Source organism: Sebastes fasciatus, chromosome 20 (genome assembly GCF_043250625.1).
Source record: "Sebastes fasciatus isolate fSebFas1 chromosome 20, fSebFas1.pri, whole genome shotgun sequence".
NCBI lineage: Eukaryota > Metazoa > Chordata > Actinopteri > Perciformes > Sebastidae > Sebastes > Sebastes fasciatus.
Genome location: NC_133814.1, coordinates 25,633,707 through 25,648,207, shown reverse-complemented (window position 1 = coordinate 25,648,207; position 14,501 = coordinate 25,633,707). Strand labels below are relative to the sequence as shown.

Genomic DNA, 14,501 nt, shown 5'->3' with positions numbered 1-14,501 from the left:
ACTCACAGACAGGCGAGCCCGTTCTTTTACCACTCAGCGATAAGACGCCATACAGAGACTCTGCCTACTTTTCAGACTATGAGAATGAAAGACAGTCTAGAGATGAGGGGGAGGAGCTGGCAGAGAGAGGAAGAGATGAAGAACATGTGGAAATGGACTTGGGAGAAAAGAAGGGTGAGAAGAGGAAGAACGAGGAGCTCGATGACGCTGCAGTGAACAAAGACATCAAACTTGAAATGAAACACATATCAACAGGAGGAACCGAATCCTCGTCTCCACCAGAGATGGACGCGTATCTGTCAGGTCAGGATGAGGTTCTGGGTCTTCCTCTGGAGCCCTCTGATGCTGCTTCACTAGCAGAGGGCGGGCTGGACGAATGGCCGTCTCAGGAAGAGAACTCGTCCCTCGGAGACTGGGCGGCGGAGGTGGTGGGGGCCATGGAGGAAGCCCTCGGCGCCCTTAATGGAGATTGCACCTCCAACATCCAGGAAGACGAGGAGGAGGAGGAGGAGGAGGAAGAAGAAGTTCAAGATTTAGAAACAACAGAAGAGATCAAGACGATTCAAAACAGAGCATCCGGTGAAATCCTGCACACGCTACCCAAAGATGAGGTGGCCTTGCAGCACATGGCGAACACCAGGAGGTTTTCTTCCTCCTCTCCTCCACCTCCGTCCACCCCTCCTCCAACGGAGGGCCGAGGGTCTCCGGCTAACGGGGACGAGGCAGACGAGGAGGACGGCGACACCGACGACAGCGACGAGTCGGACGAGGAGCTGCGGAGCTACAGCGTGCAGGAGCAGAGCGGAGGGGAGGAGAGCGAGGACGAGTTCCACCCGGTGCCCGTCATCGTGAGCGACAACAGCGAAGCCCACAAACTGCGCAGCCTCTTAAAGATGCCGACGCTGCTCACCACGGAGAGCCTGGAGGAGGCGCTGGAATCCAAGAAGAAGACGGTGTCTTTTTTTGACGACGTCACCGTCTATCTGTTCGATCAGGTGAGTGGCGGAGAGGGAAATGGTTTCAATCATTTATTTAACATTCAAACCTACATCAATATTTTTGATATTAACATTATTTATTAACGTGAAAAGGTCACTCATAGTGCTGCCGGCCTAGTTTTTTTCGACGTGTCCCGCACCATCGCTGCCCATGTCTGAGTTTTTTCGGTCGATTCAGCATGTTGAATCGGCGGCGGAGCTCGTCGCTGAGAGAAGCTGGTGTGGAGAGTTATTTCCTCTCACGCAGGAGCAGAACGTCTGTGCTAACTGGTCGTCGGCTGTAGTCTTTACGGTGTGTTCGAGTGCAACTTTTGGCCAAGACCAAAGCGACTTGAGGCGACGCAACTGGTGGCGTTTCTGCGCTGCTACTTCTTTGCATTGATCTTGTGTGTTCTATCATTTTCTTCATTACCACCAGGAAAGCCCAACGAAGGAGCTGTCTGAGCACCGCTTCCCTTTAGGAGCAGACGGTCAGAGTTCACAGAGCAAATCCCAAGAGAGGCTCAGCGCCTCGGATGACTCTTCAGACGGGAACATCTCCGAGGAGAGTAAGTACAAGAAGACAGTTTTTAATTAAAAACATCCAAATACCAGTTCTTAATTATGTAATCATCTGCTCTCAGGTGCAGGCTACGAGTGGGAGGACGACTTCCCTCTGCTCCCTCTATCAACGTCCTCCGTGGCGTCTGACTCCCCTCCACCTCGCTCCATCCCCAAAGCTCCGGAGCCCAAACCGGCCGTACAGTTCTCCCGCTTCACCGTCTCCCCCTCCAACGTGTCCCGGTTCTCCATCACTCACATCTCCGACTCTGACATGGACTCCGCAGGAGGTGGGTCACCTCATCTCTCCTCTTTACAGACATGATTTCTGTGATTTAGGGAGGAGATTTTACTGATTTACACATAAATGATCTAGTTTAGTAGAATTTCTGATCAAAGTGAAAATGGTTTCTAGATCAAAGTTGCAGAGAAACTTAAAACTGTGAAACTTAACAACATAGTTAAGGTATCTATTTTCATATCAAAGCTGAGCTATGAAAACTATGTAAACTATATCAAGTCACCATTAAAGAACGTCAGCGCCAAACACAAAGAACACATTGAGCTGGCCATAATCTGGAGTATTTCATTCTGACCTTGTGAAACACCTCTTCAGTTTGTGTTTTAATCAAAACTATTGGTGCTCATTGTTTCAAAATACTCGGATATCTGAACTTAAGCTTGGATCCTCCAAGGTTTAATTTAAGACTTGAGTAAATCTAAAACTAGCTGAATTCCAAATCATGTATGAACATGCATCGTTTTAACGCCACTAATTTCTTTAACGCATTAACGCAATCAATCTCTCGGAGGTTGTAGCACGCTCAGTTTTAAAGCTAGAGTGAAGATAATGGCATCATATGAAACTAAAAGACTTGTTGAATCCATTGGTACCAACCATGTCACACTAGCTTGTTGGGAAGGAGTTTAAATAACGCTCCAAACTTACGCTAAATTTTGGCAGGAAAAGGGTGAATGTGTGAGGGTTTTTGTCCAAAAAAAGTCTGAAAAATGTCCAAAAAATATCCAAAAAAGTGTGAAAAATTTAAAAATAAATAAATGTAAAAAAAAACTCAGATTTTTTTTTAAAAATGTCCAAAAAAAGTTTGGAAAAATTCCCCAAAAAATTCCCCAAAAAGTCTGAAAAATTTCCCAAAAATATTAAAAAAAATGTCAAAAAATCTGAAAATGTTTAAAAATGCCAAAAAAAATCTGAAAAATGTTTAAAAATGTCAAAACAAATCGGAAAATGTTTAAAAATGTCAAAAAAAGTCTGAAAAATGCCCCAAAAAAGAGGCTTGTCCTGAAGGAGGTTAAATAACTTACGCTAAATTTTGAGGAAAAACTTTCCCGACCCGGTACATTTATACTCTTAAAAAGTTACAAACATTCCCTTTAATAATATTTGCTCCACTCTTGCCTACTGCATCTTTAAAAGGCTACTTTAATCTTGTATTATCTCAGTCTGGGAAACTGGCCCATTAAAGATGCAACTGTTGGCTTCATCGTGTTGTGAATTAAAATGTAGATACCACGCTAATCACATAATAAACCTTCTTGCCAACACTTTGGAGGATCGAGCTTCCTGACAGCCTGCAGAGAGATCTTGTGTTCATTAATCCTCTCTGCCTCCTTCTGTGTTTCTTAGGAAGCAGCGAGGACGGAGACAAAGAATAATGAGCTGTGGATATTTACTGCCTCTCTCCGAGACAACGACTCGAGACTCGCATGATTTCTAATTTATTTTCTAACGTCAGGTTTTAGAAAACACAAGACAGTGCCTCTTTACCGCCTGTGGACACTTTTGAAAGGTCCGTGTGACCTAAGCTGTTTAGAGTACTGAAAAGAGAATGGTTAATATATAAAACAGAATATTAATATATATACTGTATGTACGATGTAAAGAATCGATGAAGGAGGAAACTTTGAATTGTGCATATTTTTCGGATCAAAGAGACACAATGGAAGGACAGACCTTTTGGAAAGCATCACATTTACCACCTCGTTCACTTCTTAGTTTATGATGGGAAGCATTCACCGGAGTGTGGAACCACCTGGACTCACAGAAGACGGTTTAAAGACAACGTCAACCTTTCGGCTTTTCATCAGAGGATCAGCACTTTGAACAAGACCGTACAGACTTTATACTTTTTAGGAAACTGCTTTACTTGTCTTAATAAATATCGACGAGTTATCCTTGAGGTATCACAAGTAATATAATGTTTAATATTTGGGACTAGCGTGTCAGAAGGAAGCAAAGGGAATTTTAATGTCTCGTTACAGAATGTTTTTGTGGAAACAGCTGATCAAACCTGAACAATGTGATATTGTTTTGTTGTTTTTTTTTGTATCAGGACCACTACTGTACTGTTTTACTGTTTTACATTCATATGTGGCTCATTCTCTCCACCGAACTGAGTGCCAGCACCGCCGTCACAACCCTCTCCATGGTAAACATCAGGCACAACATCCGCACTATAGTACGACGGAGTATTAGGGCCAAGTTGAGGGAAGACAAATCTGAGATTTTGAGAATAAAGTCGCAATATAATATATAATAACTTCTGACTTTATTCTCATAATATTAAGACTTTTTTTTCTCATAAACGTCTGACTTTATTCTCATAATATTAAGACTTTGTTTTGTAATATTATGACTTTATTCTTGTAATATTACAAGATTTTTTCTTGTAAACTTCTGACTTTATTCTCATAATATTAAAAAAAAAAATCTCGTAAACTTCTGACTTTATTCTCATAATATCAAGACTTTTTTTTCGTAATATTATGACTTTACTCTTGTAATGTTACATGTTTTTTTCTTGTAAACTTATGACTTTATTCTCATAATATTACGACCTTTTTTGCTTGTAATATGACTTTATTCTCGAAATCTCAGAATGATTTTTTTCCCCTCAACGTGGCCCTAATACTCCGTCGTACTAAAGTGACAGGAAATGAAGGAAGTCATTTCAGATTTCACTCTTATTAAAGATTTAACAGGTTTTTTCAAATATAGCAATGCATGGTTTCAAGTATCTAGAAAACAATATCTATTAGAATTCATTGCTGAGACACAGACACACATGTTCATGATTTAAAACACTAGTTCTCTAATGAAGATATGGACCAATACGGGTGGGCAATATGGATGAAATCATCACAGTATATGTAATATTATATTGCAATAATGGTATACATCTTAAAGTACTTTTTTCTGAACTTCACTTTGAATTGTTAGTTCATTAATATAATGTCTACTTTGAAGTTAAACACCTGACGAATCACGGTTCTTCATCACATTGATGCAAAGATCCAGTAAATCCAATATTGAAAAAGCAGAAAGCAATAATTCACAACGGCCGAGTTCAACCGGAGATATTAAAGGAAGAGAACAGTTTTTTTTTTATTGTCAGTATATATCATCATATTGCCCAACCCGTCAAGGCCGATATATCAAAATGCAAACTTGCAGAACAATATTAAAAAAAGGCTGTAAAGTTCTATTTTTCTCTGCACATCAGTTTTTGCGTGTATAAATCAGCACATTATACATCCGGTATCATTCCTACCACGTCATGTTTGTAAGAGAAATGACAACAGCTGCCTGACTTTACTGTCACTTGCTGTATATTGGTGCGGTTTTGTACTCTGATTCTGGTATCAAGCTGAACTGTTGAACCTTTTCTGATTCGAAAGAAAAAAAAAGTTTGATATAATTTTGGGTTATTTACAAAATAAGACATGACGACAAAATCTGAGCATCACATTGAAACAGTAACAGATTTAAGAGCACTTGAAAAGCTGAAATATTGAATGTGTTGAGTCACGTTGTTCTTTTTAGGCGGGACGGATGGAGTCGGTGTTGAGTCTTATTTGTCTGATCAGCTGGTTGAATCGAGGGCTGACGTCATGATCATGAAAATGTTCCAGCGCTTTGCTTTCTGTGTGTGTAAATGTACGGAAGTGAGATGGAAAGTCGGGGTCGATGGTTTGGCTGCTGTTTCGGCTCAAAGAATCGGGACGCCACCTTCCCAAACGCCCCCGCGATCGACATGTAGTGTCTTCGAAGTGTTTGCCGTCCAAGGCGTTAATATCCTGTAACAGTTTAGCATAGAACCATCTACTGTAGACAGCTGTCCGTAATATTTTTGTATCTCCACACAAAAATACTTTAAAGAGTATTGATGTACTGCAGGAGGGAAGGTCAAAACAAAATGTGTCTCATGTTTTATTGTTGCCAAAGAGATGTTGTGTTGTGTTCAGGGGCAACAGTCGCTGTTGTTTTTAACCCCAGAATGGAGACGGAGAGGAGGAACGTTACAGGAGCTTTGGCCTTGGTCTTGGTTTGCGATACTGTCAGTAACACTGGCCCGGTCACATCATTACTTTCTGTACCTTCTATCAAATATAAATAAAGTCTGTTTTACACATCTTAAGATATCTTTTGACTGTTTGTTAATTAAAAAAAAAAAAAAAAAAAGATCTGTGGAAGTTCTGTGTTCACACAAGAGAGTTCACACTGGCATCGTTGTTTTATTTGGTATAATTCTGTCTCTTAAATTATTTATATAAGGAGATTTAAAGGTCCCATATTGTAAAAACTGCCTCCTTCTCATCCCTGCTTTAACCTTTAACCTGTCTCCTCCCACTAATCAGCGCTGGTCAGGTGTCTCTCAGGTGGTGAGGAGGAGGCGTGGTCCAGGAACAAAGAGACAGAGAATTGTTTGTGGAGGGATTTTGGTTTTGTTTGTGAGGAGACGGAGGAGTTCAGGTTGCAGCTTTCTGGGGAAAATAACCAGATTTAGCTCCTTTTTATCATTTTACCTGGATCGGCTGAAGACAGCAGAGAAACCAGCGTGAACTGAGGACGATAAAGACTAAGCAGCAAACAAAACCAAACCAAACCAAACCAAACCATGACCCAACCCCACATCCGGTGAGTTTGATTACTTTTTGGAGTTTTACTTATTTTTTTTTTAAATGCATGGCTTTGTTTTGAGTGGGATAAATGTGAACAATCTAGTGGACATTCCTCCAGTTAATATTTTAATTTTAATTTTGTTCTACTATATTCTCTATTTTTGTGGCATACTATACTGTGACTTTTTTATGACATTTTTCAACATACCACTCTGACTTTCACCACTTTTTTGATATGTTATACTATGACTTCATTTGTGTTTTTGTTTTTTTACACACTAGACTAAGACCTTTTTTCGACATACTATGACTTTTATAGCTTTTTTTCGACATGCTATAGTATGACTTTTTTTAATGAGACTATGGGCCCTATTTCAACCATCTACAGCTCATGGTCTAAAGCAGTGGTCTCAAACTCAATTTACCTGGGGGCCGCTGGAGGCAGAGTCTGGGTGAGGCTGGGCCGCATCAGGTATTCCACAAAAAAAGCTTTGTTAAAAAAAAAACAATCTTCTCAAACGTCATTATTAACAGTTCTTTAACTTGAATGGGTTCTTCTGAACATGAACGGTTCTTCTGAACACGAACTGTCCTGAACATGAATGGAACATTGAAGAACATGAACGGTTCTTCTGAACATGGCCTCTATTGCGTCTCCCACTTTTCCTGAAATTGTCTGTGCTCGTCACCAACCTTTCTCTTCACTGCAGGCTTTGAAAAAGACATGATTGGGGCTGTGTGACAAGAGATATATTCATTCCACTTGGTGTCACTCCGCAATAAAGTTGTGCCTGCTGTGTTTGTGTTGCTCTGCAATTACACCACCAAACCGCTAGTTGGCGGCGGCGTCTCTATGAGTTTCCTTCTTCTTCTTCTTCTTCTTGTACTACAAACAGAAACTGAGGGAGTTGGAGCTAATAACTGTTGAACCACAGAACTTTTACTGACATTACTGGAACGCCGAAAAGAGAAAATATATCTGAGTGGATTTGTGTGAACAAACATTGAAAAGATGGAGGCAGAGAGAAGTAGAACTTGGTCCTGGCCGCTCAGCATCGCTGAGAGACTGGACCAATCACAGCTGTTGCGGTCTGCGTCGCCGGGACGTGTAGTTACATTTCTGGAGAGGTGCACGTCAGGCTACGGCGTCGATTCAACGCAGAAGTATAAATCAAGCTTTAATCAAGCTTATGCGATGTTACACGGGCGCCGCCATAGTTGTTGTGAAATGTTTCTCTGCTTGCATCAAGCCCGGCCGATTGCCCGCCCCCGGGAGCCAGATACCCCGCTGTGATTGGTAGGTTCGTTCAGCTCGGGCTCGCGCAACAAAGGGACCTTCCACGGCAAACTGCCATTCACATAAAACTCGCGGACCGAGGGCGCCTGGTTAGCTCAGTTGGTAGAGCGGGCGCCCATGTAACAAGACTTGGTCCTGACCGCGGCGGCCCGGGTTCGAATCCGGCCTGTGGCCCTTTCCGCATCCACTCTCTCTCTCCCCCCTTTCCAAGACTCTATCCACTGTCATGTCAATAAAAATGCCCCCAAAAAAAAAACTTTATAAAAAAAAAAAAAAAAAAAATTTGCGGGCCGCACTAACATTAAACTTTCATATCAAGGTGGGGGCCACAAAATATCGTCTTGCGGGCCGCAATTGGCCCGCGGGCCGCGAGTTTGAGACCCCTGGTCTAAAGTGTATTTAGGGCGTCTCCAACTCCACATTTGCTGGTTAAAAGGCGCATAATCTGAGCGCCAAGTGTTAGCAGAGTTGAATTATGCATCATGTGTACCCAGTGAAAAGTCATAATATAGCATGTCGAAAAAGTTTTATGAAAAAAAGTCACAGTTGAAAAATTCATTTAAAAAAAAGTCATAGTATAGTATGTCGAAAAATTTCATTAAAAAAAGTCATAGTATAGTTAAGTATGTGGAAAAAGTCATACAAAAGTATAATAATAAATTCAACTTATATAGCGCTTTTCAAGGACTCAAAGACGCTTAAAGTAATACTATATGGGTATACAACGTAAACAGAGAGGTAAAAGAGGAAGGATATTGTTGGTGCTGTGAACTCCTTCCTGATCACTTATACGTTACGCAGGTCGTCAAATAAGTCACAGCAATAATTTATGACTACGATCACCTGATCTGACAGAACTATCATGTATTCTGATATATACAAGACATACAGCACAATGTGGGTAAATACTTGATTCTTTATTCTCAAAATGAAATCTAAAAACAGACACTGTTTGCCATCAAATCACATGATACAGGTTTGACTGTCAGTCATGTTTGTATTGTATTAGTCTTCATTAACGTATCACTTAGAGTTCCACTGATACAGGTTTTACCAGTTTCAATACCAGTTTTTGGTTAATAGACTTACATCCTTCAAACCATAGATGTCAGTACAGTCATGTTGTTCCTACATGCAAGATTTAAGGTGCAGTTGTTCTTTACAATATACAGTAAATACACTGATTATTATGAGGTGAATAGCCTTTCACATTTAGAAAATTTAAACTGAGGCATACTTTGCTGGAACTATGTACCGTCTGCAAAGCAAGTTGCAAATCTTAGAAGTTTTTTTATATGAAGCCCATTTTTCAAACATTCAAATTTCGCTTCAAATCAGTTTTAAAATCAGTGTATATTTTTAAAATGTACTTTCAACCTCTCAAACCTTAGTCTACATTTTATGAATTGCAAAGGAGAATTCATATTAAAAATAAATAAATATATATATATATATATATATATTTAAAGTTTTTTATATATTAAACATTGGTTTATATATAAAAAAACATTCTTTATTTATATATATATATATATATGTATATATATATACATTTTCTTTTAGATATATAAAAACATTTTTTATATATATATATATAAAACTTTGTTTATATATATATATATATATAAAAACATTTGTTTACATATATATATATATATATACAAAAATTTTTTTTATATATATATAACATTTTTTTATATGTATAAATTCAACTTTTAACGAAAGGCCAATATCAGTGTAACTAATAACCTGTATCAGTGTAATCCTGATTGCTCGTCTCACTACATCAAAGTTATCTTAAACGTGACAATATGCAATCACAAAGTTCTTCTCCTGCTGATTGTATTATTTAATTTCTCTGTTGAAAATGTTGCTTTAAGATCAAACAAACTGCTTGTACACAATATTAATCAAACATCAAATCAGTGTAATCTGAGAACCAGTACATTATTATTACTGTAGGTACAAACACCTGCAGAGCTGCTTATAACTAATATTACAGAATATAGGATTATATAATTAGTTGAGTTAACAGTACTAGGAGTAGTGTGCTTATCAGTTTTCACTCAGCTCAAATGTATTCCACTGATGCTGTTGATTTTTCTGGCTGTTCTATTTTCTCTGGTGTGTTTCATTACATTTGTTTTTCTCCGTCATCGGCTGAAACATCTGGCTTGTTAGATTATCCAGACAAATAACCCACTCTTCTGTTCTCTAGGTGTCCGACGCAGCACCAACACAAGTTTCCCTGTGAGGAGGCAGTGTTATTAACAGGTGAGGCTAAACGATGAAACACCTGACGACATGTATAGCTCAGCAACATTAAAGCCCTTTTGTTGACAAGGCAGCAAGAGAAGCTGTGTTTTAAAAGCACAGAGATGTCGTCAGGCGACTTTTCAGACCGTCAGTCTTTAAAATGTACAAGGCAATAATTCAGGCTAACATATATTCTTATATCACACCACATACTCCTTGTTATGGAGGACGGAACCTGCCAAAATCAAAAATAAATGAATGACTCGATAAATAATCGTCATTAAATGTAGCACAAATGGGATAGAAAATAAATGTAGCCATTAATTAATTGATAAAATGTGACATAATTGTCTTTATTTATTTATCTTTGTATTAATTCCCTTATTTATTTACTCTTCTGTTTAATTTTCCTTTATTTATTTATTATTTTGTATGTATATATGTATTTGTTTTTATTTATTTTTTATTTTTGCACTTATTTTTTATTTTATATTTATTTTTAAAAGTATGTATTTATTTATGCGCAATTTTCCCTTTGCATTTCACCCGCTTATTTATGTCCCCAAACTTAGTTATTTCTGTATTCTTATGCCTCATTATGCAAATGAGGGGGCCGTCGCTCAACGTAAATAAAAAATAAATGCAAAAATAAATAAATTGAAAAATTTATAAAAAATAAATGCATAAATGAATAAAGGGGAAAATTAAACAAGAGTAAATAAATAAGGGAATTAATACAGAGTACAAGTACAAATAAAAAACAGATTCATGTCACATTTTATCAATTAATTGATGACATTTATTTTTAATATTATTTTAGCTACATTTAATTACATATTTATTTATTTTTGGTTTTGGCAGGTTCAGTCCTCCATACCTTGTATGTTTAGAAAGTGAAAAAGTGAAACCCCGCCGCTGTCCATCACTATCACCCATAAATGTGAGCTCACGCCTTCACAGAAACACAACTCAGAGGAAAACAATCAAGAGTGATTTTTAAAATGATTCTGGCTTCCAATGTGCTTTCCATGCTAGAAGATCAAATATAAATCAATTCTAGCTGTTATTTACATTAAATTACCTCTCTCAACTAATATAGAGATTATTGTAAATGTGAATTGTTTTCATTTGCTGGTCATATTATGATATAGTAGCACTACTGTAATACTGTGGTTGAATCGGAGCTGTGTGTCATTGTGTAGCGGTGATCCAGATCAGTACTCCCCCGGCGGAGTCGAGGCCTTCTCCACGGAGTCATAGTGAGCTTCGTCAGGCAGGTCGTCCTCCACTTCATCCTCCTCATCAGAGAGGGGCGGTTTGGCCGGGGCCTCCACGACCGGCCCGGTGGGTGGAAGAGAGAAAAGACTAGGAAGAGAGAAAATACAGTGGAAAAAAAACGATAAATATTATGCAAATCATGGATAATGCAACGGTCGGTGAGCACAGGATGAAACCGCTCTTTTTCAGCAACAGTGCAGTTGAAATGAAGTAAATAAAAGTCTCATGCAAAAGGAAGAGGGAAAGTTGAGCACGATGCTGAAACATGCAACTCGTTTTCTGAATTGAACTTTATGCCCCACAGGTCGGCATGCAGTCACATCACATCACATGATGGAAATAAACCCCAAAAGCTGCTCCACGACACCCAAAGACGACGTGACAGTGAAGCAGTTCTGTGTGATGATGGAAAAGAGGAAGCGGTTACATGAAGACCCCGCAGACCCGAGGTCAGTCACTTACGATTTCACGGTTTTGGTCACTCAAAAGCGGGCGTAATCAGGCCCTGTACTGAAAGAGACAGTCCCCATGTGTCAATAATCAGGATCTCCTCAAATACCAAGTGAAAACTTCTAACATAATACAGGGAAATGTATAGTTACTGTATACAGTGTGTTCTAACATAGCTTTACAGTAAACAGTATAGATATTTAACTACTATTAAAACACGTTGTCATCAATATTAAAGGAGCAATATGTAGGATTTATGATTTCAACAAATGAGACCATGACTGACGACTGGGAGGCTCCATTTAAAAAAAAAAAAAAAAAATTTACTGTTTCTTGTCTGAATTTTGAGGTGCTGCTGCTAGTATTTCAATATTTTAAAAAATATTTATTTTTTTTTACTTTTTTTGTGACATACTATACTGTGATTTTTTTTTCTTTTTTTCGACATACTATACTGTGACTTTTTTTTTTGTTACTTTTTTGTGACATACTATACTGTGATTTTTTTTTTTGTTACTTTTTTGTGACATACTTTACTGTGACTTTTTTTTTTTACTTTTACTTTTTTGTGACATACTATACTGTGACTTTTTTTTTAACTTTTATTTTGACATACTATAGTGACTTTTTTTTTTTGTTACTTTTTTGTGACATACTATACTGTGACTTTTTCTTTTTTACTTTTATTTCGACATACTATAGTGACTTTTTTTTTTTTTTTACTTTTTTGTGACATACTATACTGTGACTTTTTCTTTTTTACTTTTATTTCGACATACTATAGTGACTTTTTTTTTTTTTTTACTTTTTTGTGACATACTATACTGTGACTTTTTTTTTTACTTTTATTTCGACATACTAGTGACTTTTTTTTTTGTTACTTTTTTGTGACATACTTTACTGTGACTTTTTTTTTTTACTTTTACTTTTTTGTGACATACTATACTGTGACTTTTTTTTTAACTTTTATTTTGACATACTATAGTGACTTTTTTTTTTTGTTACTTTTTTGTGACATACTATACTGTGACTTTTTTTTTTACTTTTATTTCGACATACTAGTGACTTTTTTTTTTGTTACTTTTTTGTGACATACTTTACTGTGACTTTTTTTTTTTTGTTACTTTTTTGTGACATACTTTACTGTGATTTTTTTTTTTTTTACTTTTATTTCGACATACTATAGTGACTTTTTTTTTTTTTTACTTTTTTGTGACATACTTTACTGTGACTTTTTTTTTTTTTTTACTTTTTTGTGACATACTTTACTGTGACTTTTTTTTTTTTTTACTTTTATTTCGACATACTATAGTGACTTTTTTTTTTTTTTTTACTTTTTTGTGACATACTATACTGTGACTTTTTTTTTTTTAAACTTTTTTGTGACATATTTTACTATGACTTTTTTTTTTTTATACTTTTTTTGTGACATTTTACTATGACTTTTTTTTTTTACTTTTTTGTGATATATTTTACTATGACTTTTTTTTTTTAAACTTTTTTCGACCTACTATACTGTGACTTTAGTGTGTTAAATGTAAGATATTGAAAGTGAAAGTATTGACATGCACCAGGAATAATTAAAATATAATGCATGCACAAAATGTTTGTGAGGGTCGCTCTTTGAGAAACTGTGCTGTAGAGACTGCCAGTCAGACCCAATGGTGATCTTACTTGTTATGGTAACTCATATGTATCACATTCATAAATATAGTTCTACACACTCACAAATGCTGTGTGTTAACATGAAAATTATGACCCAAATATACTGAATTCAGGACACATGAAACAGGCAGGCACACCGACAGGCATAGAAACCACAACACAGTCAACTACAAATAAAAACAAACAGTGTCACTATAAAATGAAGATGCTGTGATTAGGAAACACAAACACATACGGTTGAGTTGAGAAAGGTACCTTTGCTAGCAGCAGGAAGAGCAGGCCAGTGTGTTTATGGTAGTGGCAGGTCAGGGCGGGTAGGATGCAGTTTAACTACTACTGTGCACTGAACACACACACACACTCACACTGCACATGCAACAAGGCCGGTGAGAGGTTAAGATGGGAACCGACTCCGTTCCAGAAACGTTGACATGAGGAAGTGACGCCAAATGTGCACGAGAGCTTCTGGTTAATGCGTTAAAGCACGAGGATGATCACCAGCTTCTCAGCTATGAGACGGGAACGCTCATTCTTCTGTTAGGTTGTCATCAGTGTCAGGACCTGGAAAAGATTGTGCAAGAACCACCTGGGGGAAATTGCCTCTTTTGTGGAGGAGGAAATTAATTTTTTTTCTCGTAAAGTTATGACTTTATTCTCTATTTTTTTCTTGAAATAGTATGACTCTCATTAAATTATGACTTTTTTCTCGTAACATTATGACTTTATTCTCAAAATCTCAGATTTGTTTTTCTCTCAATGTGGCCCTAATACTCCATCGTAGACAGTACTTTGATGAGATTTTTTGTGCAAACCTCTTTAAGACTTAGAAGCCAACAATATGAGGAAGACCAGGGACTAACTGGACCGACATACAGACAAGCAGACCAGCGTCTTTATTTAGCACAGAGACAATCAGACAAACAAGTTTCTTTTATCTTTCAAAACATGATGCTTTTACTCACCGGGGTTTTAAAATCAAGCCTTTAATTGCAAAGACAACAGTACAAGAAGGCTGAATGAGGGTTCAACATCACATTAACTCCCCTTGAAGGCTGCAGAGAGGCTGTGCCATAAATACGTGCCCTGGATAGACG

General features: G+C 37.5%; 3 protein-coding genes across 13 annotated transcripts in view; 2 read left to right on the top strand and 1 right to left on the bottom strand.

The window, feature by feature from the left end:
* aatkb (apoptosis-associated tyrosine kinase b) overlaps positions 1–11,636 on the top strand; it is a 75,146-nt gene extending 63,510 nt beyond the window's left edge. For 4 of the 6 annotated variants that reach the window (XM_074620757.1, XM_074620754.1, XM_074620758.1 and 1 more), the window contains 7 exons: positions 1–995; positions 1,417–1,546; positions 1,622–1,828; positions 3,187–6,477; positions 9,977–10,032; positions 11,217–11,358; positions 11,597–11,636. The exon at positions 1–995 is cut by the window's left edge and continues 2,531 nt beyond it. In XM_074620757.1, coding sequence (XP_074476858.1) covers positions 1–995; positions 1,417–1,546; positions 1,622–1,828; positions 3,187–3,215 — 1,361 coding nt within the window. In that variant the 3' untranslated portion in view covers positions 3,216–6,477; positions 9,977–10,032; positions 11,217–11,358; positions 11,597–11,636. The remainder of the gene's footprint in view (positions 996–1,416; positions 1,547–1,621; positions 1,829–3,186; positions 6,478–9,976; positions 10,033–11,216; positions 11,359–11,596) is intronic. The other 2 variants (XM_074620755.1, XM_074620756.1) reach the window with 2 other exon arrangements.
* Positions 1–14,501, top strand: part of cep131 (centrosomal protein 131) — a 213,740-nt gene that overhangs the window by 155,285 nt on the left and 43,954 nt on the right. The gene's annotated exons all lie outside the window — the stretch shown is intronic.
* baiap2b (BAR/IMD domain containing adaptor protein 2b) overlaps positions 10,523–14,501 on the bottom strand; it is an 84,718-nt gene continuing 80,739 nt past the window's right edge. For 4 of the 6 annotated variants that reach the window (XM_074620780.1, XM_074620779.1, XM_074620781.1 and 1 more), the window contains one exon: positions 10,523–11,379. In XM_074620780.1, the coding sequence (XP_074476881.1) occupies positions 11,229–11,379 (151 nt within the window). In that variant the 3' untranslated portion in view covers positions 10,523–11,228. Of the gene's footprint in view, positions 11,380–11,754; positions 11,803–14,501 lie in introns of all 6 variants that reach the window. The other 2 variants (XM_074620783.1, XM_074620784.1) reach the window with 2 other exon arrangements.